The following is a 27,284-nucleotide window of genomic DNA, read 5'->3' on the forward strand; positions in this document are numbered from 1 at the left end:
TTTTTGGTTGTAGTTGGCTTTGTTTGGCAGGCCCCGGCCAGATTCAAACCTGCCAGCTCTGGTGTATGTGGCTGGCGCCTTAGCCACTTGAGCTACAGGCACCACCCTACATGCTTTTATTTTTAATGATAGGAGCTTTGTCTTTGGTTACATTTATTTTAAAAATCGTGTAGAATTACTTTTTAGTTACCATGATATTTTGGCAACAAGTAATATTGTATTTCAAGCCAATTTTTTCCAAATAAGCTTCCGTTAATTATGGGTTTATCCTTCAAGGATAGTATCAAGATTTAATGATTTATTGATTAAATTTTTATTTGATAATGATGTGGTATAAGTACCAGCTAACACAGCTGTTATTGTTTAATAGAAGCCTGAAACTTTGTTCACACTTGTACACAGACATAAAACAGCTGTTGACATTGTTTGTGGTTTGGGAACAAACTCTTTGTTCTTTCAATGGAATTTTTAAATAAGCAATCAGAATAAAACCAAAGGAAGTATTCTGGTGTAACTCTTAGTAAACTACTCAACTACAGATCAGGTAGTCTGAAGCATAATTTTAGCAAATTCTGTGTGAGGATAGTATATCTTGCTCTCTATATATGATTGCCTTGAAGTACAGATTATTAAATACTGGCTCTAAACTCAGTATTGAAAGACTGGCCCTTCCATTTAGTCTTCTAAGAAGCAAATTTGGGGCCAGGTGTAGTGGCTCACGCCAGTACTCCTAGCACTCTGGTAGGCCAACGCAGGAGAATCTCCTGAGCCCAGGAGTTCAAGACCAGCATGAACAAGAGTGAGACTGCGTCTCTACTAAAAATAGAAAAACTAGCTGGGCATTGTGGAGGGCACCTGTATTCCCAGCTACTCAGGAGGCTAAGGCAAGAGGATTGCTTGAGCCCAGGAGTTTGAGATTGCTGTGAGCTATGATGATGCCATGGCACTCTACTCATGGGGACAGAGTGAGACTATGACTAAACAAACAAAAAACAAATTTGGCTATATTTTATGAAATTAGTCTGACTTTATGTCTACTCTTTTTAGAATACATTAGTTAATATTATAAAATGTTCTCCCTGTGGGGAACTACAAGGATGGATGTTAGAGATTTAGAACTCATTTGATTTAGAAGCAGCTGTTCTGATCATGTGTGAGTGCATAATCCTCCTCGTCCCATTCAGGGGTGGGGAACCTGAGACCCTGGGGCCACGTGTGGCCTTCTGGATTCTTGAGCGTGGCCTTTGACTGAATCCATATTTTACAGCACAAATCCTTTCAAATAAAGAGATTTGTTCTGTGACGTTTGGATTCTGTGGAGAGGCCATACTTGGGGACCTAAAGGGTCACTTGTGGCTGTGAAGCTGCACGTTGCTGGGAAGTTTCCTTGGGATTCGCTGCAGCTTCACTTCCCAACTCCATACTGTGCCTTACACTTTTAAACTTTTCTGGTTACCTTGGCTGTATAGTTGAGACTCCTGGGACTGGCAGCAAGAATAAAGGGCTAGTGTACAATGCGTTATAAGAGAGCATTCCCCTATTGAATTTGGACTAATCACCAAAGAAATTCATGTTTAGCAGCTCTGGTAATAGAGTTTAATAAATAGTGAAGTTCTCTACTTTGAATTTAATTTCTATTGATTTTCTTTCCTTGCTCTGTGGTAGCACTGTGAATGTAAAGTTTTAAAACTGGGCGAGAGAAGAGGGGGAAGGAGTAGACAGAGCCTCCCGCGTTTCCCATATGGTAACAAATATGCACATAGTTGAGTAGGTCAGCTCCAACTTCTGTTTGCATTAATTGGTTGTGAAAATCCACACAAGTGATTTGTACTTTTATTTTATTGACTCATTCTGTTTACTTATTTATTTATACTTCCCCCAAAGGAAAGCTTATTTGTTGAGGTTCAGAAGAATGACCAGAGCCACCAAAAGCAAACCAAGTGTGAAACAAAGATTATTGAGGAAAAGAAAGATAAATTTTTAGAGCAAGAGCAAGATACAGGTTACAGAGCAAGGTGCGTGGCCCTTGTGGTGACAAAAAGGTTTGGTTTTGTTCTGGGGTCCCATTTTATACGGTCTGGGTGGGGCCCTTCTGTGGTTCAGAAGTCACCGTGGAACCACTGGGGTGGACTTAACAGTATGGCAGTTAGCCTTCAGTTTCCAAATCCTGTGGTACCCGGGCTGCCTGGCCACTGGGTGGTCTTCCTCACCCCGGCTGTGCCCCTTACTTGCTGGGGAAGGGATGAAGGCAGGACAACACTAAGATGGGGCTGCCAATCCTCCATCCAGGGGGCAGTCACTGGGCACATCCCCAAAGCCTCGCACCTGCTTTGTGCCTATGGCGAGTCTCAGGTCCCTTGGTATCTACCTGACATATTGACATTTTGTTGTTTAATGAAAAAAGTGGTGACATAAATACTTTTTCCCAAATAAACTTTCTTTTCTTTTTTTAGCATCAGTTGTCCCTATATCAGACAAATAAACTTTTAAAAATTTACAAATTTCCACTTTGCTATTTTTATTACTGTAAACAACTTCATGCTTGTTTGATTATCTCATTGGCATAAATCCTTAGCGTGGACTTGCTGGGGAGAAGATAGGCCCATTTTTAAGGTTTTTGATGCATGTTGTCAAGTTACTGGCCGAAAGCTTTTTATTTATTTATTTATTTATTTATTTATTTTTGCCGGAAAGCTTTTATGTGAATGTGTGTTGACACTCCTGTGATGAACTGTAGGTTTCCCCACATCATTGTCATCGTTGAGCAATGTTGGACGTTTTTGGTTAGTATGAAATAGAAAATGATAATATATGTATGTCACAGTGGTTGCCCTGCCAGCCACATACACCAAGGCTGGCGGGTTCAGGTTTGGGTTTGAACCTGGCCCGGGCCTGCTAAACAACAATGACAACTGCAACAAAAAAATAGGCGGGTGTTGTGGTGGGCTCCTATTCTCCCAGCTCCTTGGGAGGTTGAGGCAAGAGAATCGCTTAAGCCCAAGAGTTTAAGGTTGCTGTGAGCTATGACATCACAGTACTCTACAGAGGGCAACATAGACTCTGTCTCCAAAAAAAAAAATTAGGTTATACTGATTGCATTTGTCAGGTAAAGTCCCTCTTGTTTTCCGCCTGGAAGAGGTGTGCCATATACTGTGACCCCATCCCTCCTCCCCTCTCCCTGTTCCCTTGTCCCCCACCCCCCACCTTGTATTAGCTCATCTACTGCCTTCCAGAGTGATTTTTTTTTTTTTTGAGACAGAGCCTCAAGCTGTCCCCCTGGGTAGAGTGCCCTGGCATTACAGCTCACAGCAACCTCCAACTCCCGGGCTCAAGCGAGTCTCTTGCCTCCGCCTCCCAAGTAGCTGGGACCACAGGCGCCCGCCACAACGCCCGGCTATTTTTTGGTTGCAGCCATCATTGTTGTTTGGCGGGTCCGGGCTGGGGATTCGAACCCGCCACCTTAGGTGTATGTGGCTGGCGCCTTAGCCGGTTGAGCTATAGGCGCCGAGCCCAGAGTGATATTTTAAGACTTGTATTTCTTTAGTTACTAATAAGGTTGGCTTTTTCCTATGTCTTGGTTTTCAAATTTAGATTTTATTTTTATTAGAGCTGCATTTGGCTTAAAGATCGGCAATCTGTAAGTCTTGTTTTGAAAATAGCAGACTCCTGTGTTCCTCCCTGCTCACTGCCCGCTCTGGCGAGGTGTCCACACCCCCCTGCCCTCCACAGTGCTGGTGATGGCTCTGTGGCTGCTGCTGCTGCTGCTTCACCGTTAGGGCTTTCCGCCAGTTTCCTGCTTTGAGGAGCGTGCATTTGGCTTTCCACCCTGTACCCACCTCTGCCACATCCCCTCACCTCACAGGGAGTTGACTTCCTTTAATCCCCTCCTTGGTTTTTATCCCACCCTGACTTCTTAGGAACCACCATTTGCTGGGCCTCTGAGGGATAGGATTTCAAGAATTCCTATATTTTCATTTTACTGGGGTTCTAGGAGAAATGAAAGTAAAAGTATGCTCCATCTGCTGTCTTTAACCAGAAGTCCTTTTTTGTGTCTTTAGTAATCATTTTTTTAATAAAATAGTAGTTAAAATTATGGACTATTGAGTCAAAAACATTTGGATTTAAATTCTGACATTGCTTCAGCTTTGTGACCTTGGACAAGTTATTTAAAATCTCTGACCCTAATAGTATTGAGTACGTTGGATACTTTTTTTCCCATTCTTGAGATGCTTTACTAAGAATATGTTCTGGCTCCATCCAGGTAAACATAAAAGATGTAAAGTCCTCATCTTTTTTATGGCTGCATAGTATTCCATGGTATACATATACACAATTTGTTAATCCATTTATGGGTTGTTGAGCATTTGGGCTGCTTCCACGATTTGGCAATTATGAATTGGGCTACAATAAACATTCCCATGTAAATGTCTTTACTCAATACTATTATGAAACCAATATATAATCACTTACACATGCATATGAAGGATGAGACACAAAAGCAGTCCTGAGAGGAGGGGGCCGGAGGGGCAAGAGGAGGGGAGGGTATTTGGTGCCATCTCACCTAACATGCACAATGCAAGGGTATGTTTCTTTCTTTCTTTCTTCTTCTTTTTTTTTTTTTTGAGACAGAGTCTGACTCTTTTGCGCTCGGTAGAGTGCTGTGCAATCACAGCTCACAGCAACCTTAAACTCTTGGACTTAAGTGATTCTTTTGCCTCAGCCTCCCAAGTAGCTGGGAGAATAGGCACCTGCCACAACACCTGGCTGTTTTTTGTTGTGTGTGTTGTTGTTGTTTAGCTGGCCTGGGCTGGGTTCAAACCCACCAGCCCTGGTGCATGTGGCCAGCGCCGTAACTACTGTGCTACAGGTACCAAGCTGCAAGGGTACATTTCAAAACAACTAAGAGTAGTTTATAAATTTCTTACCACAAAAAATAAGTAAGTGAGGTGATGGTTATGTTAATCAGTTTGATTTAAGCATTCCACATTGTCTATCAAATCATCACATTGTAATCCATAAATGTATATAGTTATGATTTAATAAAAATTAAGTTAAAAATAATGTCTGAGCCTCATTGTTATCATTGGTGTAGCATTACTGTGCCTCCTGGGGTGTTGTGAGGCTTCTGTGTGATGAGGTGGAGAGCAGTGCTCTCGCAGGGTCTGCTGCCCGCAGGCCTCCCGTCCTGCTGGGCCCTTGCTTAGCGGGCGCAGTGTGGCTGCTGCTGCTGCTGCTCCTCTTGTGAGTTTCTCTCTCATAACCTTCGTTTAGTTTTCTGTTGAAATGCTGTTTTTTTCTTTTTGATCAGAGATCCTTCTTATATGCAGTCTATCATTGGCCTTTTTTTGAACAGTACTTGGATTACGTAATCATATTTATACTATTAATATTTCCTGTTCTGATCTGTACTATTATTATCAGATGTTTATTTTTGAAAGACATTTAGTGCTAATAAGGAAGGAGGTGCAGGTGTGCGTGTGTCTCCCTGTGTTGTCTGTACACACTTGGGTTGTGAAACAGGCACAGTGACTTGTTAGGAGGTCGTTACAGTAGGCAAGGCAGTTGATCCAGGGACACGAAAGGCTAAACGAAGACATGATTGTTTTCATCATGCAAGATAAATATTTCTTTAACCCCTGACATAATAAGGTATGCTAGATTATTTTATGGAGCTCCACATCCCCTTAATTTGTGAAAGCATTTTTTGAATGTTCTTCTCTCTTCTACCCAAGGGGCTTTCACTTGGAAACCTGGACCTTTCAGTTTCAGTTTCTTTCTCAGTCCCCAGTCTCCATTTCTGTGAAATTTTTTATTCAAAACTGGTCCTTGAGAGAGAGGATTTGTCACGACCCTAAGTTTATTACTGTTAATAAATTTGCTTTCTTTCAGATATCATACATGTTGCTGGTGAAAGGTTTATTTGATTCTATTCACTTGTCATTTTAAATAGTATTAGTATTTTTATTTTTATTTGGGTTGGTTTTATAATGATTAACTTCATGGTTCTTTGAATAACTCTCCTAAATCTGATCTCTCCAGATTCAGAACAGGATGTAGCACTGAAACTTGCTCAGGAGCGAGCTGAAATCGTCGCTAAGTATGACAGAGTGAGTAGCCACGTTTGCTCTTGGAGCAAGTTTATTAGAAAAACCACATAAATAGAAATGGGTTTGTTCTGGGGGTGCTTAAATTACAGAGGCACTTTATTTGCTTCAGGGAACATAGAGGTCATCTTTCCTCTCTGACTTCATCTCCACATTCTCTCTCCCTCCTCCCCACTCCCGTCTCCTGCTGTGCCTTCTGCAGACCCGGCTTGCCCTTGCCTTTGTCCTGGCGCCTCCTCTGCCTGTGACACTGGTATGCCGCGTGTGCCCCCTCCTGCCGTGCCGTCTCACCTCTTCCAGACCGTTTCCCAGACGCTGCCGTCTCAGTGGGGTCATCTCTGACCCCCTCCCCCGCCCTTGACATGCTCCCTCCCACCCCCACTCGTAGCCCTGGTGTCTTTCACTATAACACTTACTACATCAGTGTACTGCGTATTTTGTTTGTTGCCTGTGCTCTCTCTGAGGATGCAAATTCTACATTGCGGGCAGGGATTTCTTTTATTGGTTTATTCTTGTATCTTAAACACCTAGAAAATTCCTCCTAGGTCCTCAGTAAATACTTGCATAAGTGAGGATACAGAATGAAATATCCACTGCATTCATAATTTATATGTGCTGTTATAAATTTGCTGTGGATCTTAGAGTTTGGATGTATACATTTGTATATAATTTCCATTAGCATTTTATCTTTGTTAATATGGAGTCTGTTCTCTGATATTCTAGAAAATCATAGTTTTTAATGATTTACACGTGCTCTAATTTATGACTTTACCTCCTGAGGTCTATAATGAGTCCTAGCAGTGATTTATAAATGTTGTGTTTTACATTTGTGTCACTTGTGTGTAATTATATATCTGCTATTTTTTATGATTTGTGAGAACAACAGGAACATGAAATTACAGAAAGCCATCTGGGCTGTGCCCTGCCTCCGTGGGGCATACTGTGCAGCTTAACAGCTCTGCTCCCGTTGGTGTTTGGAACATCAGACCATCAGACGCTCTATGCCATTGTTATGGTTAGGTTTTACTGTAGTCTGTGAAGAACCCGGGGAACTTACGTAACTCCTTAGCTCATTCTGAACCAATAGCCCTGTCGTTCATTGGTGTCTGCACACCCTTCCCCACAGTTAACATAGGCGGGGCATCGGGCCTGGGCTTGGGGAATCCTAACACAGACAGGAGTGTGGCTGTGCCGTCCACTTGGTGCTCCCAGCCCACCTGGAGGAGAACACATGGGCAGATGGTTGTGAAGTAACTCTCAGATGGAGGTGTCCACAGCACGGCCATGTATTTGAGTCTAAAATCTGAGGCTCAGTATAGTTATATTTGGGGTTTCCACACCGATCAGTGCTAACTAACAGTCTACAAGTAAAGGCTAGCTGGAGCAAGAGGAGCAGTGAAGAGCTGCCCTGCGCTGGAGGGGTGGGGAGGCGGGAGAGGGAGTGGGCACGCTGACCAGAGCGGCTGCCTTACCCTGACCCTGACCCTGACCCTGACCCGTCCTCCGGGGCTGACCAGTGCAGGGCATTTCTGACCGGGGAAGAGTAGTTTTGGGACTGATGTAACTGGAAGTAAAGAAGCAGAGAGGCAAGGTGTGTAGCCTGCTCATTGGAGAAGTTTGGCTGAAAAGCCAAGAAATATTTTTTTCTAAGACATATTTTAGTCTAAAACTTTGAGGTTCAGCAGTTCCTTCTTGAGCAGCTTCTCATCCTCCATTGCTCCTCCCCGGCCTCTCCCCTCAGGAACCCCAGTCAGATCATACCCATCAGCCCTGATCCAGGGTATTATCTCGCCGCTAATCATAGTAGGGAAGAGTGGCTATATCGCCAAAATAGTTTTCTTTTTTTTTTTTTTTTTTTTGAGACGGAGCCTCAAGCTGTCACCCTGGGTAGAGTGCCGTGGCATCACACTCACAGCAACCTCCAACTCCTGGGCTCAAGCGAGTCTCCTGCCTCAGCCTCCCAAGTAGCTGGGACCATAGGCGCCCGCCACAATGCCTGGCCTGGCCATTTTTTGGTTGCAGCCATCATTGTTGTTTGGTGGGCCCGGGCTGGGGATTCGAACCTGCCACCTTAGGTGTATGTGGCTGGCGCCTTAGCCGCTTGAGCCACAGGCGCTGAGCCCAAAATAGTTTTCTTTAAAGGGAAAAAATGGTAAATAAAGCTGATAATCCCTCATTTCCAGCTCTCACTGCTAAGAATACAGTGTTTAAAGCTCCTGTTTGTTGTCCTTTCATCGTAAACAATTGTTTAGTTTTATAAGTTACCACTAATGTGCCTTTGTGTCCCTTGTTTTAGGGGCGAGAAGGTGCAGAGATCGAGCCTTGGGAAGACGCTGATTACCTTGTTTACAAAGTCACAGATAGATTTGGCTTTTTACAGTAAGTCACACTATTGAAAGCTGATTTTTAAAGTTATAATGTTTCAGTGATATTGGTTTTATTTATCTTTAATAGAATTGCTCTGCATAAGGTGTCAGGAGTAGTCCTACAATGTGCTTTTTGGTAGTAAATTCCTGACATTTTAAACCTCTATGATTAAAATTTAAGAATATAAATTTTGAATATTCTTTGTCTTTTAGCAAGAACATTAAATGCAGTAAATGAGTTGTATTAATAATTTAGCAGAATTAAATGCAAAGGGATACTTTGTATTTAAAAAATATATAAAACATTTCATTCTGCACCAGTGCATTTAAAAAATAATTAGCAATTAGAACTTTAGTGTTATGCAGCCTAAAAATGAGCATTGAGAGGAAAAGCCATTTATCTCCCTTATGTTCGTAAATGTGTTCATGATAATGCTTCTCAAAATTAATTCCATTTATCCTGTGTATGTTATGTAAAGAGTTGAGAGAGTCTGCACCACCGCGAAACAAAGCCCAAAGCCGTTAAAATGATCTTGACTCTCAAAAACATCTTGCAAATGATGTGAATCTGTCTGTTCCGGTTCTGGCTCTGTTTAATCAGATCCCCACGGGCTGGAGACTTATTCATCTCTATATTTTGTTTGGTTCCATACAAGTTGGGAATTAACTACATTTTCATTCAAATGTACTCTTTTTCCAGTTTCTTTTATTACAAGTAGGAAGAGAGCCCCAAACTTTTATTTCATAATATGATTAAATTTCGAAGAGAAAGCATAACTTCTTGTATAGTACATGGCAGTAATTTAAAGGACTGAGACTTTTTTTTCTCCTGTTCGGCTTTTAGGGTTTGTGTGTGTGTGTGTGCGTGCATGTTTGTTTAGAATTTATTTTGTTGTATCATGGTTTTTTGAAAGTAAATAACTATACAAATAGTTCTGGGAGTTAGAAAGTGTGTGCTCTACAGTCTTGCTGGCCTCTGGGCAGTTAACCACTTCATGCTTCCTCTGTAAAACAAGTGTCAATAACTTCTTTACATACCGTAAGGTATATTTGAGGCTTTGAAGAAATAAAATGTAAGAAACTTTTATGAAGTTTTGGACAAACATAAGATTATTATTATATCTAATGACATGAGCATATCTGAAAAATTCTTCTGAATAATTAGAAGACTTTCAGCTTCAGTACCTCACGTACTAACATTAAGATTTAAATATGATAAAAATATTGTTCTTAAATTAAACCCCCCCACCTCCACTTTTTTTTAAAAAAATCAAACTTGGCTACAAATGTGACAGGAAGTGACCGCGTGTTTTTGTGGGTTAGTGTGCAGAACTGAGGGACGTGTAGCAAGTTTCGAAGGACTGTTTGAGCCTGAAGACTTAACATCAGTAGGTCCCAAACTTCCCTGCATATTAGAATCAGTTGGGAAATTTAAAAAATAAAAGAGTTTTGGCTTCTGTCCTGGATTTTTATTTGGAAGATAGGCTACAACTCCACCGATTTAGACCTTCCTAAGGGTTTTTGTTGGGAATGAACCACTATAATAATGTTTTAAAATCATAAAATGGTATAAAATACATGTGAAAACTTCGTGGATTCAAAGGGGGCTCTAAATTTTCTCCTCTTGTTTGAAATAACATGAGCTGAGGAGCTAGGCCTTAGCAGCAGAGATTCCGGCATACGAGCTCAGCCTGTATTTGGCGATCTAAGAATTGCAGATAGTTGTTTTGGCTTGTTTTGAACTTTGTGTGAAGGTCCATTTGGCTGCAGAGTCTGCCCACGTTGAGTGCCGGCTCTCGGGGCTGGGAGTCTCACTGCGGAGCCCACATTCTGCACGGCTGCAGGTTGCTACCTGGTGCTGCTTTCTTGTGTTTTTAATAAATGAAACGCAGAATGAGTACTTTGAAATGCCTGCAGAGAAAGTGAAGGGGGAAGGAGCACGTCTGGAGAAGGGTGCCGAGTGAACCATCACTGCTGTTGAGATGTGCGCCAAGATAGCTGAGCTCACCGCCTTTTTGGCAGTGAAGCAGACTGGTGCCAGTTCTCAAACCCTCAGCTGACTGTACATACTCTGTGATACGGACCCAAAGCAGGCAGCACAGATTAAACAAGGAAGCATAGAGATGGATGTTACGGCAATGTTAGGCTGTATTAAGTTTTGTCAAAATCAGTGACTTTTGTTACATAGCCCAATTTAAGTCAAACATTTCTCCAGAGATTGTTGCCAGGGGCTTTCACTGCTTGTCACCCTAGACTGGAGTTTGGGGCACTGTTGAATAGAGTCCCTTGGTGTAGACGTTCAGATAGTACTCCCTATCACACCTTGATCAAAAGAACATTTCTTTTAGTCTCTTAGTTCTTTGTAATTTTTGATTGGTTCTGCCATGAAATTGGGTTTTAGGTGTCAATGTCAATGTAATAAAGTGACAAAATGACTTCATAGCCTTTGTTGCCTGATTTCATATCTAATTATAGTTTTAGAAACTTAAACTACCTATTATGATGTGTGGAGGAGTGACAGTAATTAACAAAGACCGTGTAGAACTAACTTGGTTTAGCAGATTTCACAATAAACATGAAAGCTGTTGCCAAACCCGCCGGGCTCGGTGCAGACGCCCAGCGTCTTTGTTCAGCTCTCAGCAGCAGGTGTCATCCCTGTCTGTGCCTGGGACAGGGTCACAGCTGCACGGTGGCGGAGCAGAGCTGCTTCCAGGAAGAGGTTGGAGAACTTTAAACATTTTAGTCAAAAATAGTCCCTACTAGTCTGCTCAGCAAAGAATGCTTGGTATTTGAATAATGATGCTTTTAGGCTACAAGTTATTAATAGAAGAGTTAGAAGGAAATTGTACCCAAACAGGGAAGATAAGATTGATGCCAAGCTTCAGATTTTCAACTGTTTATCAAAAGGTATATATTTATGTACATATAAATAATATAAAATTTAGCAGGCTGGCTGTGGTTTACCGTGACTGTGTAAAACGGCTGTATGTGAGAGCTGGAATAAAGGTGTGTTTGTTTTTATAGAATTACTGTTTAGATTATAAGGGCTTGAAAACTCTTTCTACAATCCTATAGAATTTGACTAGAGTCAATTTAAACTTAGATAAAATTTACTTTAAAAATGCAAATAAAATCTAGTTAGGTATTCAGCTAATTGATTTTAACAAATAAAGTTTTAAGTTTCCAAATGAGAGTTTATCTCAGAGTTAACAGAAATACTCTACCTGAGCTGTTTCTGAGTTTAACAGTAGATGAAAAACTCTAGATAACTGTGTTGTTTTTATTCACTGCATTTCTGAGATACAGGTATTCGCTATCAGCTCAATGTTTTTTTTAAAGGAGCCTGTAGGTGCTCCGAAACCCTTGTTCTTGAAATCAGGAGTTGGCAGATGTTTTCTATAAAGAGCCAAATATGAAGTATTTTCGGCTTTATGGGCTTATACGACCGTTGTCACAACTACTCAGGCCTACCACTGTAACATGAAACAACCATGGACAATACGTAAATAGATGCGTGTGGCTGTGTTCCATTTAAATTTTATTATAAAACCAGTCAGATTGGATTCACAGCCCGGTTTGCTGACCTAAGAGAATACTCTGCCCTCACCTAGATGGTGAGCTCCTGTCTACTTGAAGAATGTTTGGGTGGCAAGTGCAGAAGCATCCTGCACACAGGCCTGCGGCCTCCTCCCACTCATACGGAGAGACCCTGCCCGGGGCCAGCCCGGGTACGCTAGATGTCACGCAGAGCTCTGGAGAAGGCAGCAGGGTGTTCTCCTGGGAAGTCTGTGAATAGCGTATGCCACACAGAGGCTTACGGAGGAAAGTTCTGTGGAGACTGGTGTGTGCACACAGCAGATTCTGTGCGACAGATTTTAAGTATGAAGGAATAATGCGAGAAAGTCTGCAGAGGAAAACCCGATCATGTTCCTGCTCTGTCATCCTCTGTGACCTTTTGCTTTTAATCCTTAAAAGTTTCTTTTTTGAAAATTTGTTTTTCACCTTCCATCCCTTTTCTTCATTTACTCCTGCACAATCTGAAGTCAAACCCACTAGATTAGATAGTGCTGAACAACTCAGGGACTAACTGAAAATGTTGGTTTTATTATCTGTGAAATGAGGAATCTGGACCCTTTCTCTAAGACATATCTCTTGGGCTATGATACACGTAATTTCTTGTCACTTCCATTGCTGTGGTTTAATGGTTTACCTAAGAACTCTTCAGAGTAGCAAGAAGAAAATCTTTGAAAATACTGAACTCTTCAATATTAATCTGTCATGCCCTCAGAAGTGTGCATTATTTGATTTCATGAGAAATTAGGCAAGGGTGTTGCTAAAACATCAGTACTGTCAAGAAAGCTGCTCAAAGCACATAACTTAAGAGTCTTAGTATATTTTGTATTAGAGATGATTCCACAAATGCATTCATTATCAGAGAAATGAACTTGATATCTTTAGTGTGTGTGTAAAAAAAATCATCTCTTGAAATTTTGACAATGAAACATCTTTATCCTACAGAATAAAACTGGAAGTTTTCTTTTTAATTCACAAATCTGTTGGAGGCAGTTTTCCTCCCATGCTAACCTTTTGAACAGTCATTTACCATAGACCATAATTGAACCATGAGTAGAGGTGGTGGTCTAGTAAAGATTGGCAAAATACGGCTCCGCCTCACCACTGTTGAGTGGGAGCAAAGCCACACTTGGTGTACACACTATCTGCGGTTGCTCTTGCTCTCCAGTGTGAGCTGAACAGTGTGAACCACACTGTGTGGTGGTCTGGAGCACTGAGGGCCACGTTCTGGTCTGCTGTGTCCAGTACAGCAGCCTGCAGCCACGGGACCTCTGTGCACTTGAACTGTGGCTAGTGAGACTTTAACTTTAATTTACGTTTAAAATTAAATTGCCACATGTGGCTAGTGGCTACTGCACTGGGCCGTGTGAGGCTGCAGTTTTGAATATGAGGGACTGTGGCTACAGTCTGGAATCTACCGAATTTAGTGAAATAGAAGAATATGTAATTGTTGTGATGATGAGTAAATATTAAACATCATATGTACCTATAGATATGTCGTGTTTTAAAGTGGCTTTGATTTCACCATTTCACATTCCCTGTCTTTCCTTCACAGCGAGGAGGAGCTCCCGTATCACAATGCGGCTGTGGAACGGGTGAGTGCGGCTCTTGTGTTTAGTTCCTGGGCGGTTGCCCTGATCAGAGAGCGAAATCGACCCCCTTTGGGACTTTCAGTGCATCTTTTATGTAAGAGGTGATGCACTCATTGTTAGGGTTTGACTCTGATTATAGCCCTCTAATAAAGTAAAAGAACTAATGGTGAAATAATTCCAGGAGATTTTATGAGGTTCTGACAGATCCTTGAATGAGGAAAGCCTGTAGTCACCAGAGGACGTCAGTTCTCACCTCGCTGACTGCAGCAGGGAGGGTCTGTGGCGGCATCCTCTGTCTGTGGAATCAGCCACTCTGGACAGGTAATTTTAAAAAAGGTTCACAAGTGATTTCGTGCACCCTCTGGCTAGTAAAATGCCATGCTAGATGGTAACTCTTTGGAATGTGGGATTTTAATAAATCTCTCACAAACAACAACAAAAAACATTCTCTGTAGTCAAATAATTATGATAGCATTTTAAGGACTCAGAGAAGTGTTGCTGGGAACCTGTCGCCAGTTTTTAACCTTTCCTCATTGTACACAGCAAGGAGCTGGTTCCATACCTGGGTATCATGAGAAGCAGTGATTGGATGTTTGAAGGGTGTTCAGAATCTCCCTTCTCCCCATGTTTTCTGTACCAGAAATGAATTGTAGGATGAAAGTGGGGCTATTGGTTGTGATTATTCTTAATTTGGGCTCTGTTCCTCAGCACTTCCTTCTCTTTTCCTTAATCTCTAAACCCCAGAGGGCCTGGTGGCCCACACCTTTCCTGTCTGTACTTTCTGCCTTGGTGACTGATCCTTTGTTTTTAACTCCAACTCTGTGTGGATGACTCGGCTCCCTGACCCTCCGACTCGTGTGCCCTTGTCTGTGCACTGCAGGGTCTGGGCTCAGGCATCTGACTTGAGTGTGTACTCAGAGTTCTAGCAAGCGAAGTCCTTCTCTTCAAATCCGCTCTGTTAACAAACTCCACATTGAGTAAATGGGAGCTCCACTCTTCCGGTCGCTAACACCAAAGTCTTCAATTGTCTTTGGCTTTCCACCTTCGTACCTGTGTCTTGTCAGTCAGCAGATCCTTCAGAGTGTGTTCAGAAGTCTCCACTGCACCACTGGCCCACAGCAATCTCTCTAGGGAGCTTCCTCCTTCTGGCCCTGCCCCACCCCCTCCCACAGTCTCTGGTCACCAGTCTGAATCCTGTGACATACGGAAGATCGTGATCCTCTCTGATCCTCTCTGTCCTGAAGGTCCCCTGTCACCCTCAGGAAAGGCGGAGTCTTAAGAATGGCCGACACAGCCCATGTGATCCCGTTTCTGGGAACTGACCCCCCCTCCTCCACCTTCTCGTGCTCACTAGCGCTGGAGTGTCTCCAAGACTTGCCTGCCACCCCCATGCCCTTTTGGGTCTTGCCCAGGGCTGCTTCCTCTCCTATTCCCCACGCTTGGTAGCTTCAGGGCCCAGTCCCTCTTTTTCTGGAGGCATCTCCTCAGATGTCGCCTTCTGGATGAAGCCATCGTAGCCCAGCACCTGAGCTGGGTCTGCCTCTGCCCCCAGTGCTGATGAGCACCCACCCTGCTTTATTTGTCCTCCTCTGGAGCACCTCACCCAGTTTCACAGGTCACAGATTGTGATTAGTTTTTCATTTTGTCTGTCTTGCCTACTAGGGTGTAATCTATAAAAAATTTTTGTTCCCGGCTATATTCCTAGAACTTTGAGCCGTGCTCAGCACACAGCATATGCCCAGTAAGTGTGGGCTGAGTGAACAGCCAGGTGAACGTAACCACTGCTTTATCCACCAGTGATTGGTAGGGATGACCTTTCAAGGATCTTTTATCTGAGAAATTAGGGGAGAAGAGTTAGAAGGTATTTTTAACAAAAAAGAGCCACATTTGACAAAATAATTGGGCCCCCCAATTTTGACTTCTGTCTCCAGTGCCCCCTCTTTGTAATTTGCTGATGCATTTAGACGTGATCCACGTCGTGTGACAGTGAAGAAAAGAAGAGATCTAAGCCACGCTGGGGAGGTCCGTTGAGGGAAGTCAGGGTGCGTTTGGTTGTTTGAGAGACATGCCTGTATAATAAAAGACTTCTTAATGTAACTCTCCTTACAATTAATTGGTTATTTACTCTAAAGAATTTGATAGAGTGGAGAATCACTAAAAAGTGATCCATGCATACCTTTATAATTTATTTTAAAATAAGTTTATATTCTCTTCTATTGGGGTAAAGGCAGGGCTCTGAGGCTGCTGACTGAGATTCCATCAGGCCTTTGCATATAAACTGCATTCATGTCACGTGAACTCCCTTTTACAGTTTTGGATTTTTTAAGATATGCAAAACAGTAAGGCCAGAGACCTTTTAGTTTATTAAAATGTTCCCTCAGTTCTTACGGTTTGAATTAATGTCGTGTATTCTGTGGTGGTACTCAGTCCTCGTGGCCAACTCTACCATTTCTAGGAAACCAATAAAAAATTTACACATACTCTTTAGTTGAATGAAATCAGTGAAAGTGACAGCCTTGCTGGTCTTCAGTCTCAACAGAACACATGTAAAGCGTCTGCCTCCTGCCGTTTGGGAAGGCGTGGACACCCACGCGTCAGGGAGGGCGGCTTTCCTTTCAGCTCTCAGGCTGTCTAGTCCACATGAGGTGGTTATCAGCTTAGGCAGGGACGGCAGGGAGCAGTCCCTCATCAGAGGGTAGTGCTGGTGTTCACAGAGTGCTTGGTTTCCCCCAAACAGGCACTTAAAGCAATAAACTAACACACTTACAACCTTTACTCTGTGAGAACAATATCAATAATGGATTATGTTGTTTTCTGTGAGCTTATTGATGTTTTTAATAAGAAAGAATATGTGAAACTATGAATCTTCTATCCTTTCATGTACTGTAATATTTTGCATGGTATATAGAATATTGGAGCCTATTTATATCTTTTAAAACTTAAGTCTTAACTTTATGTGGTTAGAAATCGTACTCAAGATACGTGACCTATGGACTTTCCAATGTCCCAGAGTTCTGTAAATAGACAAGTTCCCTTTTGTACTTCCTGTCCTCTTCTGACCTCTGCTGGTGAGGTGCAGACACGTGCGGCTCTCAGCTTTATGCGCATTCACGCACCCCAACTGTGCAGATGAAAGGCAAATTCTAAGAGATGAAGAAACCAAATGGTTTTTCCTACTCTCGCACTCCACTGTGCAGATGAAAGGCAAATTCTAAGAGATGAAGAAACCAAATGGTTTTTCCTACTCTCGCACTCCACAGAGCGCATACTTACCACCAGTATGCGTGTGCATGTGTGTTTCCCCAGGTGGATCCAACTGGGTTTCCTACAACTTAACTTAATTCTGTCACTAACCAGAGTTAGTGCAGACCCTGGAGGTGAAGAGCTCAGTCTTACAGGACTGCCACCAGTCGAAAACCCGAGGTTGTCACCTGTGCTTCTGACTAAGCAACTATAAATTACAGGTTCCTACACCTGTCTCCTTGAATTTGATTATTTGCTGAATGGTTTATGTGACTCAGGGAAGCACTTTATTCACTAGCACCCATTTATTATATAAGGGGGCAGTTCAGGAATAGCCTGGGAGAGGAAGAGACCCATGGGACGAGATGTTGGGACGGGGTGCGGTGCTTCCATACCTCTCCTGGTGCACTGCCTTCCCAAGACCGCCGTGCACTCACCAGCCTGGAAGTTTTCCAACCCCTGTAGTTCTGGGACATTTTTGCAGAAGCTTCATTAACTCTAGGCCTCACCCTTCCCAGAAGATGGAGGGTATAGCTGATCCAGGAGCCCACCAAGACTTGCTTCATTAGAACAAAAGATGCTTCTATCACCCAGGAAATTTTAAGGGTTTTAGGCACCAGGAACTGGGGGCAGAGACTGTAAATACATTTATTATATTTCAATACATGTCAATGTTCAAATAAAGCCATAAAAGCATTTGAAGACTTGAATTTGAGCCAATTTCTTAGATTTCTTATTCTAGAAGAGAAGGTTACTTAATATCCACCTGTGTGTTGTATGTTTAGCCTTTGCTGTCTGAATTATTAATTATGTTAATAGAGGGGTCTTGGACCAGATAGAAGACAAGCCATGTGGGTGACTGAACAAATAGTTATTGAATATTTACTGTTCAGCTTGTCCTCCACAAATTGAAAATATAGTTTTAGGTCCCTGAAAGGTGAATGATAACAAAGAAGGTACCGATTCCAGGTCTAATCCATACAGTCCATATGCACCACCAGGAGAGGCCAATTTTGACTTGGAGGTGATGTCAATGTTGGAAATAGGGTACTATGTTGTAACCCTGAAGCAGAAGTGTAGCCCTTCCCTGGACATAGCTTAGAGAGAAGAGTACACCAAAGTGTTCCGTTTTCTTAGCCAGTGGAGGTGACAGAAAGATGGCAGAGGGGACACAGGGTGAGCTCATGGCTGCTGCTCCGTCTCTTTGGATGTGTGTTGCTCTGACATTCTGAGAGGAGTGGACTTTTCTTATGGTGTTCTACACGGTTTTAAAAATTGTAGTGATAAGCAAACATATCTAGTACCAAAATCTTAGTTTGTAATACCATTCTCCGTTAAAAAGAGCCATAGTTTCTTTAAGTAATGGCTGATTCTGGGTTTCAAATAGGGAAAGTATAAAATAAGGTGAGCCAGAATCATCTTGTGCCAGAAAACTAAGCAGTGTTACAAACTAACAGCATATATCCAGATGACCCAGTTGAAGGACAGAAATCTTCAGTTAGGTAGGAGGTAGTCTGGCTGTCCCTCAGGGGACAGTTTGAGGTTGAGAAAGAATAATGATGATAGTGGATTATATATAATATATGGAATAAAATCATCCTTTAGACCATGTTGATATTAAGGGGGGAGGGGCAAGAAAGGAAAACCTTCTTAATGTCAAAAGTAAATAGTGTCAGTTCATAATATAGAAGGAATGATAGAATTAGAAGAAACCAAACACGTTTTACCACCATCACAGTCGTGATGGATTCAGGCAGAGACTGTCCATGAACGAGGAGGCTGCTGCCCTTCGTTGTTTACAGAACAATTAAACTGTAGCGTCACTAATGATGGTCCAGTTTGGCAGCTGACGTGATGTGGTAGGGAAGAGAACATCCTTGGGGAGCAGTCCTGACTAGAGCTGAGGAGCCAGTCACACAAGCCAGATTATGTGGCCTGGACTCTTGAAAACGTCAGTGTCACCAAAGACAAACAGGCAAAGGGGACTGAAGGGATGTGCCCCAGGGCCACTCATGATTGGTGACTGGAACCTGAATTACACTCCCTCAATAAAATAACTGCAAAGAACATTTGGGGGAGTGGGGGTTGGTATGCGGACTGCTTACGAGTGGTAATGATTCAGTTTTTAATCTCTTGGGGGTAATAATGGTACCGTGGTTTATGCAGACTAATGTGTTTCTGTTCATAAGTGAAACACACTTGAAATATCTAGGGGTGAAGTGTTGGTGTCTGGATTTTCTTATGATCAGCTTGTATATATTTATAGATATCAGTGACATCAGGCGAAAGGTTAGTAATGGCAGACATCAGTGAAGCGAATGAGTGTGTGTGCTGTGCTTTCGACTATTCTGTAGTTTGGAAATTTTTCAAAATAAAAATCGAGAGAAGTAAGATGCTCATGTGTGAAGCCAACAGAATTACTTATTTGTTTATTTTGAGACTGTGTCGCCCTGGGTAGTGCTGTGGCATCATAGCTGACAGCAACCTCAAACTCCTGGGCTCCAGTGATCCTCTTGCTTCAGCCTCCCCAGTAGATTAATTCTGTGCAGGCCTCTGACATCAGTGTTTCTGCCTTTGGCAGCATTTTGAAAAGTGTTACCAACGTGACAGAATGGTTCCATTTCTGCCATTATGCTGCATGAGAGATAGTGTTATAATTTGCTCTGGTTACTTCAATATTGTAGTGATCTAACAGCTTTCAAAAGTAATTTTCTGATTTTGGAATATGAATATGTCCGTTCCTATTCATTCTCCTTCCCATGCTGCATCTTGAGACCACTGCATGCTATTACTTATTTCATAGTACTGTTCAGTTCTTTTTTCTTTTCTTTTTTTTTTTTATTGAGACAGGCTCACTTTGTCCCCTTGGGTAGAGTGCTGTGGCATCATAGCTCACAACAACTTCAGATTCTTGGACTCAAGCGATTCTCTTGTCTCAGCCTCCCCAGGAACTGGGACTACAGATGTGCACCACAACACCTGTCTTTTTTTTTTTTTGAGACAGAGTCTCACTATGTTGCCCTCAGTACAGTGCTGTGGTGTCATAGCTCACAGCAACCTCAAATTCTTGGGCTTAAGTGACTCTCTTGCCCCAGCCTCCCAAGTAGCTAGGACTACAGGACGCCTGCCACAACACCCAGCTATTTTTTCATTGCAGTTGTTTAGCTGTTGTTTAGCTGGCTGGGCTAGGTTCAGACCTGCCACCCTCAGTGTATGTGGCTGGCACCGTAACCACTGGGCTACCGGTACTAAGCCAACATGGCTATTTTTTAAGAGACGGGGGGGGGGGTGTCTTGTACTTGCTCAAGCTGGTCTCAAACCTGTAAGCTCAGGCAGTCCACCCACCTCAGCCTCCCAGAATGCTAGAATTATAGGTGTGAGCCATCATGACTGGCTTTTAGTTATTTTTTCCTATGTAAATTGTTTAACTTTTTTTTTTTTAAGACAGAGCCTCAAGCTGTCACCCTGGGTAGAGTGCCGTGGCATCACAGCTCACAGCAACCTCCAACTCCTGGGCTCAAGCGAGTCTCCTGCCTCAGCCTCCCAAGTAGCTGAGACCACGGTACCCGCCACAACGCCTGGCTATTTTTTGGTTGCAGCCGTTATTGTTTGGCGGGCGCAGGCTGGATTCGAACCCACCACCTTAGGTGTATATGGCTGGTGCCTTAGCCACTTGAGCCACAGGTGCTGAGCCTTAACTTTTTAATATTTGCTTAAGGCTCGGTGCCCACAGCTTAGTGGTTAGGGCACTGGCCACATGTACCAGGACTGGTGGGTTCAGACCTGGACAGGGCCTGTTAAAACAATGATGACAACAATAACAAAAGAAAAAAAAAGAAATAGCCAGGCGTTGTGGCAGACACCTGTAGTCCAGCTACTTGGGCGGCTGAGGCAAGAGAATCACTTAAACCCAAGAGGTTTCTGTGAGCTGTGATGCCACGGCACTCTACTGAGGACAACATAGACTCTGTCTCAAAATTAAATAAATAAATAAAACTAAAATAAATATTTGCTTAACATTTTTGTATAACAACCACTGCTACAGGTGGTAAAATTAAAAAATGTGGATGTATGATATGGTCTCTGTAGTCAAGGAGTTTGTAGATTAAAAATAATAGTCATATAATTTGGGCATTTAGGCCAGCTAGAACATACAGTGAGGCACTGTATAATCATAATAATTCTCATTATATTGGTGAGATAGTTAAAGTACAGAAAGACTAATTTCCCCCAAATGAAACAGAGGATGGGGCAGAATGCAGATTTGAATCCAGGCCGGCTGGGTACTTTGTCCATACCAGGGGTCCCAAACTTTTTAAACAAGGGGCCAGTTCACTGTCCCTCAGACCGTTGGAGGGCCAGACTGTGGGCCCCGGGATGAGTCGGCTGCTAAGCAGGACAGGCAGCGGTGGCAAAACACCCAGCGGGCCAGATAAATGTCCTAGGCCGGCCGCACGTGGCCTGCGGGCCGTATAGTTTGAGGACGCCTGGTCCATACCGTGGAACGGTAAGGGCGTAGTTAATTCTGTTTGGAGAATTCTACGTGGAGGCAGCTGGGAAGGGTTGGACACAGGACCCAGCCCTTGAGAGGATGCATAGGATTTCGCCAAATGAAGGTGAAGAATAGCATTACTGGAAGACAAATAGCAAACATTTGTCAAAGGGATGTGAAAATGCATTGTGCGTTGGGAATGACAAATGGTTCAGGGGGACCAGATCCTAAAAGCAGCAGAAGTAAACCTGGCAGGAGAGTTGGAGCCACAGTGTGAAGAGCCACTCATGTGTGCTGCACTGAGAGGTTTGAGCTTTATTGGTGGAAAATGGGTAGCATAGCTGCTGAAGGATCTTAAACTGGAACATGTTTCAAGAGTTGGGGTTGGGTAGCGGTGTGGGGGCTAAATAGAAGACAGGGAAGCCTACAGGAAACTATTGTTCTCATCTAGGGACTGTGATTGGACTAGAACAGATGATGGGGTGGACACAGCCGAGTGCAGTGGGTGTGGGCATAAGAGAAGAGGGTGCTATTAATTCACGCCGGGGAACAGGCAGCTGGGGCACGCAGAATGTTTGGGACGATGCTTTTGGATGTGTTTAAAGAATCTGTGAGCTTTTCCATGGCGATTCTAATATGCTGTTCTATTCTAGTTTTGTCTTGGTGATGTTGAGTCCAGGAGGGATGATGTGTCTTAGCCTGTTTTTCCAGGGCACTTTAAGTCCACATTTGTCACACCTGAGTATGTTTTCAACTATTTCTTTAAAATGGTTGCTAGAATAGTTAGCTTCAGCATGTTTGGTGAGAAAATATATTTTATCCGTGAATTAGACATTCGTAAGTGAGGGCTGATAGACTTTTTCATGTGGATTCAAGTCTGATATCATTGAACTGATAGATAGCATTACAGAGCTAACTTTTAAAATTGATTCAAGTACTGGTATATAATTTTAAAATCCTATGGCTCAAAGAGTAGGGCGCCGGCCCCATATACCGGAGGTGGCAGGTTCAAACCCAGCCCCGGCCAAAAACTGGAAAAAAAAATCCTGTAGCTTCAAGGTATCTCTCTGTCTGTCTGTAGTTTGTAGTAAAGGGAAGCTACTTAATGATTCTTAAAATTTTGTGTGTGTGTTTTATCCTTGCAGTATGAGAATGTATAGCATTTAAAATAATCTGTGTATATAAGCATTAGAATACAGAAATGTGCCTTTAATAAAAAGGATGACTACTTCCTAAAGTGATTCGTTGATAATTCATAGTCATAAAAATGAAGGGTAGAAAGAGACTCGCTAGATCTCGGCAGGGTTGTTCCTGGCAAAGTGCATGTTATTATACTCTTGGGCTGGCTTGAATTACTTGGTGTTTTCCTGTTGGTGGAAAAAGGGATTATGCTTTGAAGAAGTCAGGGGAAGACGTGCAGAAGGAAAAATACCAAATGGCAACTTAGATCAATCTTAATTTTTCACAGCTTGGTCTTCTCTAAAGTCACATTTAGCAGAAACATTAATTAGATTTCAGTGTCCCACTGAGTTTTAAAATTAAACATTTCTGGAACCATCTGTAACATTTTATCACTAATAATATAATGAAGAATATGCTTAGCCTTTTGAAAAATGGGAATTATAACACTATCTTTTGTTCATGAGTGATCGTTTTTTATTACAAAAAACTCATCAAAAATTTTAAAAAGAGTTAAGAAGTAATTAAAGAGTTTTAAGAATATGCCTAAAAATAAAATTCTATAAAAATATTCTCATTGGTGAGACTCTTCCTAAGTTCAGGATTTTCTTTGGGATTTTATGCTTCTTCTAAAAATATTGGTGGTAAGCTTACATGCCATCTGCTAGCATAATGCTGCTTGTTTGAGGCTGGATTGAAGATAGTAAGGGGGGCTGTTTTCATCCTTGAACTGTGGTTGCCTGAACCAGGGTGGAAGCGAATGGCAGACATGGCAGCTTAGAATAGGCCCTGCAGTCAGGCCACCTCTCCGCTCTTAGAGGGGTGAATGGGACGAGTCCTTCCATCCCTTGTGCCTCTGCTTCCTGATTTTCAAATGGGGGTGACCACACCTGCCGCATAGGGTTGTGGACAGCGTATGTTCTGTTGCCTCTCCTGCGTGGTTTTCTGTTTCAGTTGCTGCTTATTCAAATACAGCAGAATCTCCCTACACTGACCATCTCTTTAAGTTGACTAATTTTCATGGGCTAGACATGCACCCCATGTACACATTACACAGTAGGCCTCATTCTTTATGTTGGCCACCTCTGCATGTTGACCAGTTTGTCACAGTCCCTTGGGACGGGGGGCATCAACTCACAGAGCATCTTTACTACACTCAGGCCCGAGTATCAAGTAAAAAAAAAAAAATCCCTCCTCCTAGAAACCAAAGAAATAAAGAATAAGTGTTTTCTGTCTCCCCTTCCCCTCCCCCCAGCTTTGCCCCAAATCTCAATTTTGTGAGACTTTAACTAGACCTCAGTCTGCGTGGCCCCCTCTGGGCTGGCTGTCAGCCTGCTGTCCTGCGCTGTCAGAGGGGTGTGTGTTCCGTGCTGCCTAGAACGTTCTTTCCCACACTGCACTTGAAAAAATCCTGGCAATCTCTCTGTTCTTCCTGTTGGGCTCATTTTCTCCGACATGCCGAGGTGGGTGTGCCTGCTCCTTCCTCTGTGACCTGGCTGTGACCTGTCCTGTCTCTGGGTAGCTCCTGCCACAGCGCTGTGTCCATGTCCTTGGCCTTTGAACCAGTGAACTTTCCTTATGGCAGCAACTGTTACTTCTTATTTTTGCATAATTTCTCTCTAGCCTATTGCTAATTATTTATTAATCTCTTCATAAATGAATATCTACTTTAAAAAACTATCACTGAAACATTAATATGCTGGAATTCAGTAAAACACAGAAGAAGAGAATTAAAGTTTGAAGTTATATTTTTGTTGCTTTATAAAAGATATTTAAAATTTTTCCTTTTAATTTGTAGAATACACAGGATTTTCAGTGATTAGTTTTAAAGTGTTAAAAAATGTAAATAATCTCTTTATCTTTTTGCCTGAATGGAGCATTTTCTTTCTATAATGCTAAACTTCAGTTATAGAATACTGTTGATACAACTCTAATTGGACACCAATCCATTTTTAGAAAGTTAGATAGTGAATTTGCTGCCTAATATAGCAGAACTTCTTCTAATAGTTCTTTTTTAGCAATATTTTCTTTGATTTTTTTTTCTTTTGGTAATTTGTACAGTAACAGTGAATTTCAATTTTATTTTAGCAAAAGCACCTGGAAATTGAAAGAACTACCAAATGGCTGAAAATGCTGAAAGGATGGGAGAAATACAAGAACACTGAGAAGGTAACTTAAAACATTACTGATTACTGCTACATAGAACTGTAAACATTACTGCCACATGAAACTGTAAACATTACTGCCACATGAAACTGTAAACATTACTGCCACATGGAACTGTAAACTTAACTGCCACATGAAACTGTAAACTTAATGTGGGTTTCCTCCTAGATGTTCTTCTTCAATTGTAAGAGTGTTATAGCCACATTTGTTTTTGAAACTGTAGTTTAATTTAGCGGTATGCCTCAAATTAGGAGCCCTTAATGTTATAAGCAATGTAACACCCATATCAAAGTGGTTTCAACAGTGAAGAGGCTTTCCTGGATGGTCCGGAGATGGTTTTCAGCAGTGATTTAGTGATTTAGTTTTTCCCATCTCTTCTCTGCCTTCAGTTTTCTCTGAGGTAGGCACAGTCTCCTTTCCCAAAAGCTTCTAACAAACCTCCCCTTAAAGTTTTTTGCCTTGCATTGAGTTTGTGGTAAGTTTTAAAGAAAAATACACACCTCCATTAATATTGCCATGAGTCTCTTCAGAAAGGCCTTTAAATAGTGGGAAGGCATCAAATTCTTGGTGGTGGAAGTTTTCCAAAGTTCTGATTTTACCTGGAAGGCCAAATGTTGTCACTGATAACATATACCAGGCCAGTTATTTTCCCTCAAGTGACAAGCTCACTTCATTTATTTTTGAGAAAGTGTGTGCAGGTACCAGAAATCTGAACAGCTCTTGTTGGTTGGTCAGCTGTTCCTTCAAGTAATAGGATGTTCCCGACAGGCATGTGCTCCCGTCCCCGCGCTCTGCCTGGAGGCACCGCAGATCCTTGCCAAGCCGCTCAGTACTCTGGATCACATCCCCTTTCACCACTTAGGTCATTAGCGACACCTGTGCTCCAGGGTTGAGATCAAATAAAATGAATGCTTTTTACTGTTTCATTGAGGACCTTCCTAAGTGAAACTGACTTTAAACTGTGAGCAAAGAACTGTGATTCCCAGCACAGCCCAACTGCAGCCTCTGTTTGTGCCACCCAATGCCACATGGTTTTGTCACATGCCAATGATTTTGTCACCCTCACTTTTCTTCAGTCAGCACAAGACAGCACCATGAAAAATGAAAGAATTTTCATCTTATTGTGAAAAGCTTTGACTATGCTTTTAGAACTGCCGCCATCTGAGCCTCAGTTTCCTTATCTGTAAAATGGAGATAATAGTCACTATTTCAAAGGCATGAGATTTCATGGTTTAATGCACGTGAAGCATTTGGCATTGGTCCCTTGTCTGAGTAAGCATTCAGTAAATGTTAACTACTGCTATTAATTTTTTGAAGGAAGGCTTAATGACAAAAAAATTTTGAAGGAAAAAAGGAATCTTCCATTGTCCTACTTGCCAGACACAACTGAGTTAACTGTCAAGGTACTCATCCGTTTCCTCAAACTGTTTTCTATGTAGTCCTATTTCCCACTTTTTCTGTAGATATAAATTATTGTGTGCCTGCATTTGCCAATAGCAACTTCCTTGAGCACCACTTCTAATATACATAGAAGCAGTAGGATAGCTTAATGGTTTAGAGACCGGTTTTGGACCTAGACTATCTGGGTTCAGACCTGGGCTCTGCTACAGCTGTGTAACCTTGGGAACGGTATATAACCTTTTCCTACTGTGGTTTATTCATCTGTAAAGTGGGGGTAGTAATACTCCATAGCACTACTCCATGATCATTGTTGTGAGGATTAAGTAACTCAGTCAGTGTGAAGCAGAGATAGCACCTGACACTGAGTAGGCATTTGGTACACGTTGCTTGTTACGAGTAGAGAAAAGGGCTCTCTAGTGTTCTCAAGCTGGGGAAACCGGAGCTAGCAAAGTAAAACAGCGTTTCTTTACCATAAGACTCTCAGTCTTTAATATTGTAACATGTGATATGAGTTAAGAGAGACCTTAGGCTCCATGCTTGTAGCACAGTGGTTAAGGTGCCAGCCACATGCATCAAGGCTGGTGGGTTCCAGCCTGGCCTGGGCCAGCTAAACAACAATGACAACTGCAACAAGAAAATAGCTGGGCGTTGTGATGGGCGCCTGTAGTCCCAGTTATTTGGGAAGCTGAGGCAAGAGAATCACTTGAACCCAAGAGTTTGGGGTTGCTGTGAGCTGTGATGGTACAGCACCTACTGAGGGTGACGTAGTGAGACTCTGTTTTAAAAAAAAGGAAAAAAGAGACTTTAAATTTTGTGACATTTATTTAACCATGAAACTCTCTTTATGCTGCGTGTCTTACAGAGTAGATGTCATTTCTCTTTTTGCACAGACTGAGTGTCCTTAGACTCTTATTATTTTATTTTCATCCAACATAAGTTCATTTTGGGTTTTAGATTTTATTAACTGTCTGTTTTATCATCAGATTTAGAACTCAAGATGTTTTTAAGACAAGTTAGTTAAAGTAGACTATTATTTATAACATCTGGGCTCGTGTTTAATATCATGTTGTCTCAGATTGGCCCAAAGTTGATGATTACCTTGTGTCTTCATGGAAAGATTGCTTGGGTGGTAATTACTGGATAAATTTCAATGCATTCCTCCTACACT

General features: G+C 42.2%; 1 protein-coding gene across 2 annotated transcripts in view; it reads left to right on the forward strand.

Annotated features, from left to right (window-relative positions):
• The window catches only part of USP6NL (USP6 N-terminal like), a 125,653-nt gene that overhangs the window by 61,486 nt on the left and 36,883 nt on the right, over positions 1–27,284 (forward strand). For both annotated transcript variants that reach the window (XM_023511429.1, XM_003786817.3), the window contains exons 2-5: positions 6,040–6,107; positions 8,401–8,483; positions 13,599–13,638; positions 24,638–24,718. In XM_023511429.1, the coding sequence (XP_023367197.1) occupies positions 6,040–6,107; positions 8,401–8,483; positions 13,599–13,638; positions 24,638–24,718 (272 nt within the window). The remainder of the gene's footprint in view (positions 1–6,039; positions 6,108–8,400; positions 8,484–13,598; positions 13,639–24,637; positions 24,719–27,284) is intronic.

This window comes from Otolemur garnettii, unplaced genomic scaffold (assembly GCF_000181295.1).
Source record: "Otolemur garnettii isolate 467f Iridium unplaced genomic scaffold, OtoGar3 scaffold00019, whole genome shotgun sequence".
In the NCBI taxonomy this organism is placed as follows: domain Eukaryota; kingdom Metazoa; phylum Chordata; class Mammalia; order Primates; family Galagidae; genus Otolemur; species Otolemur garnettii.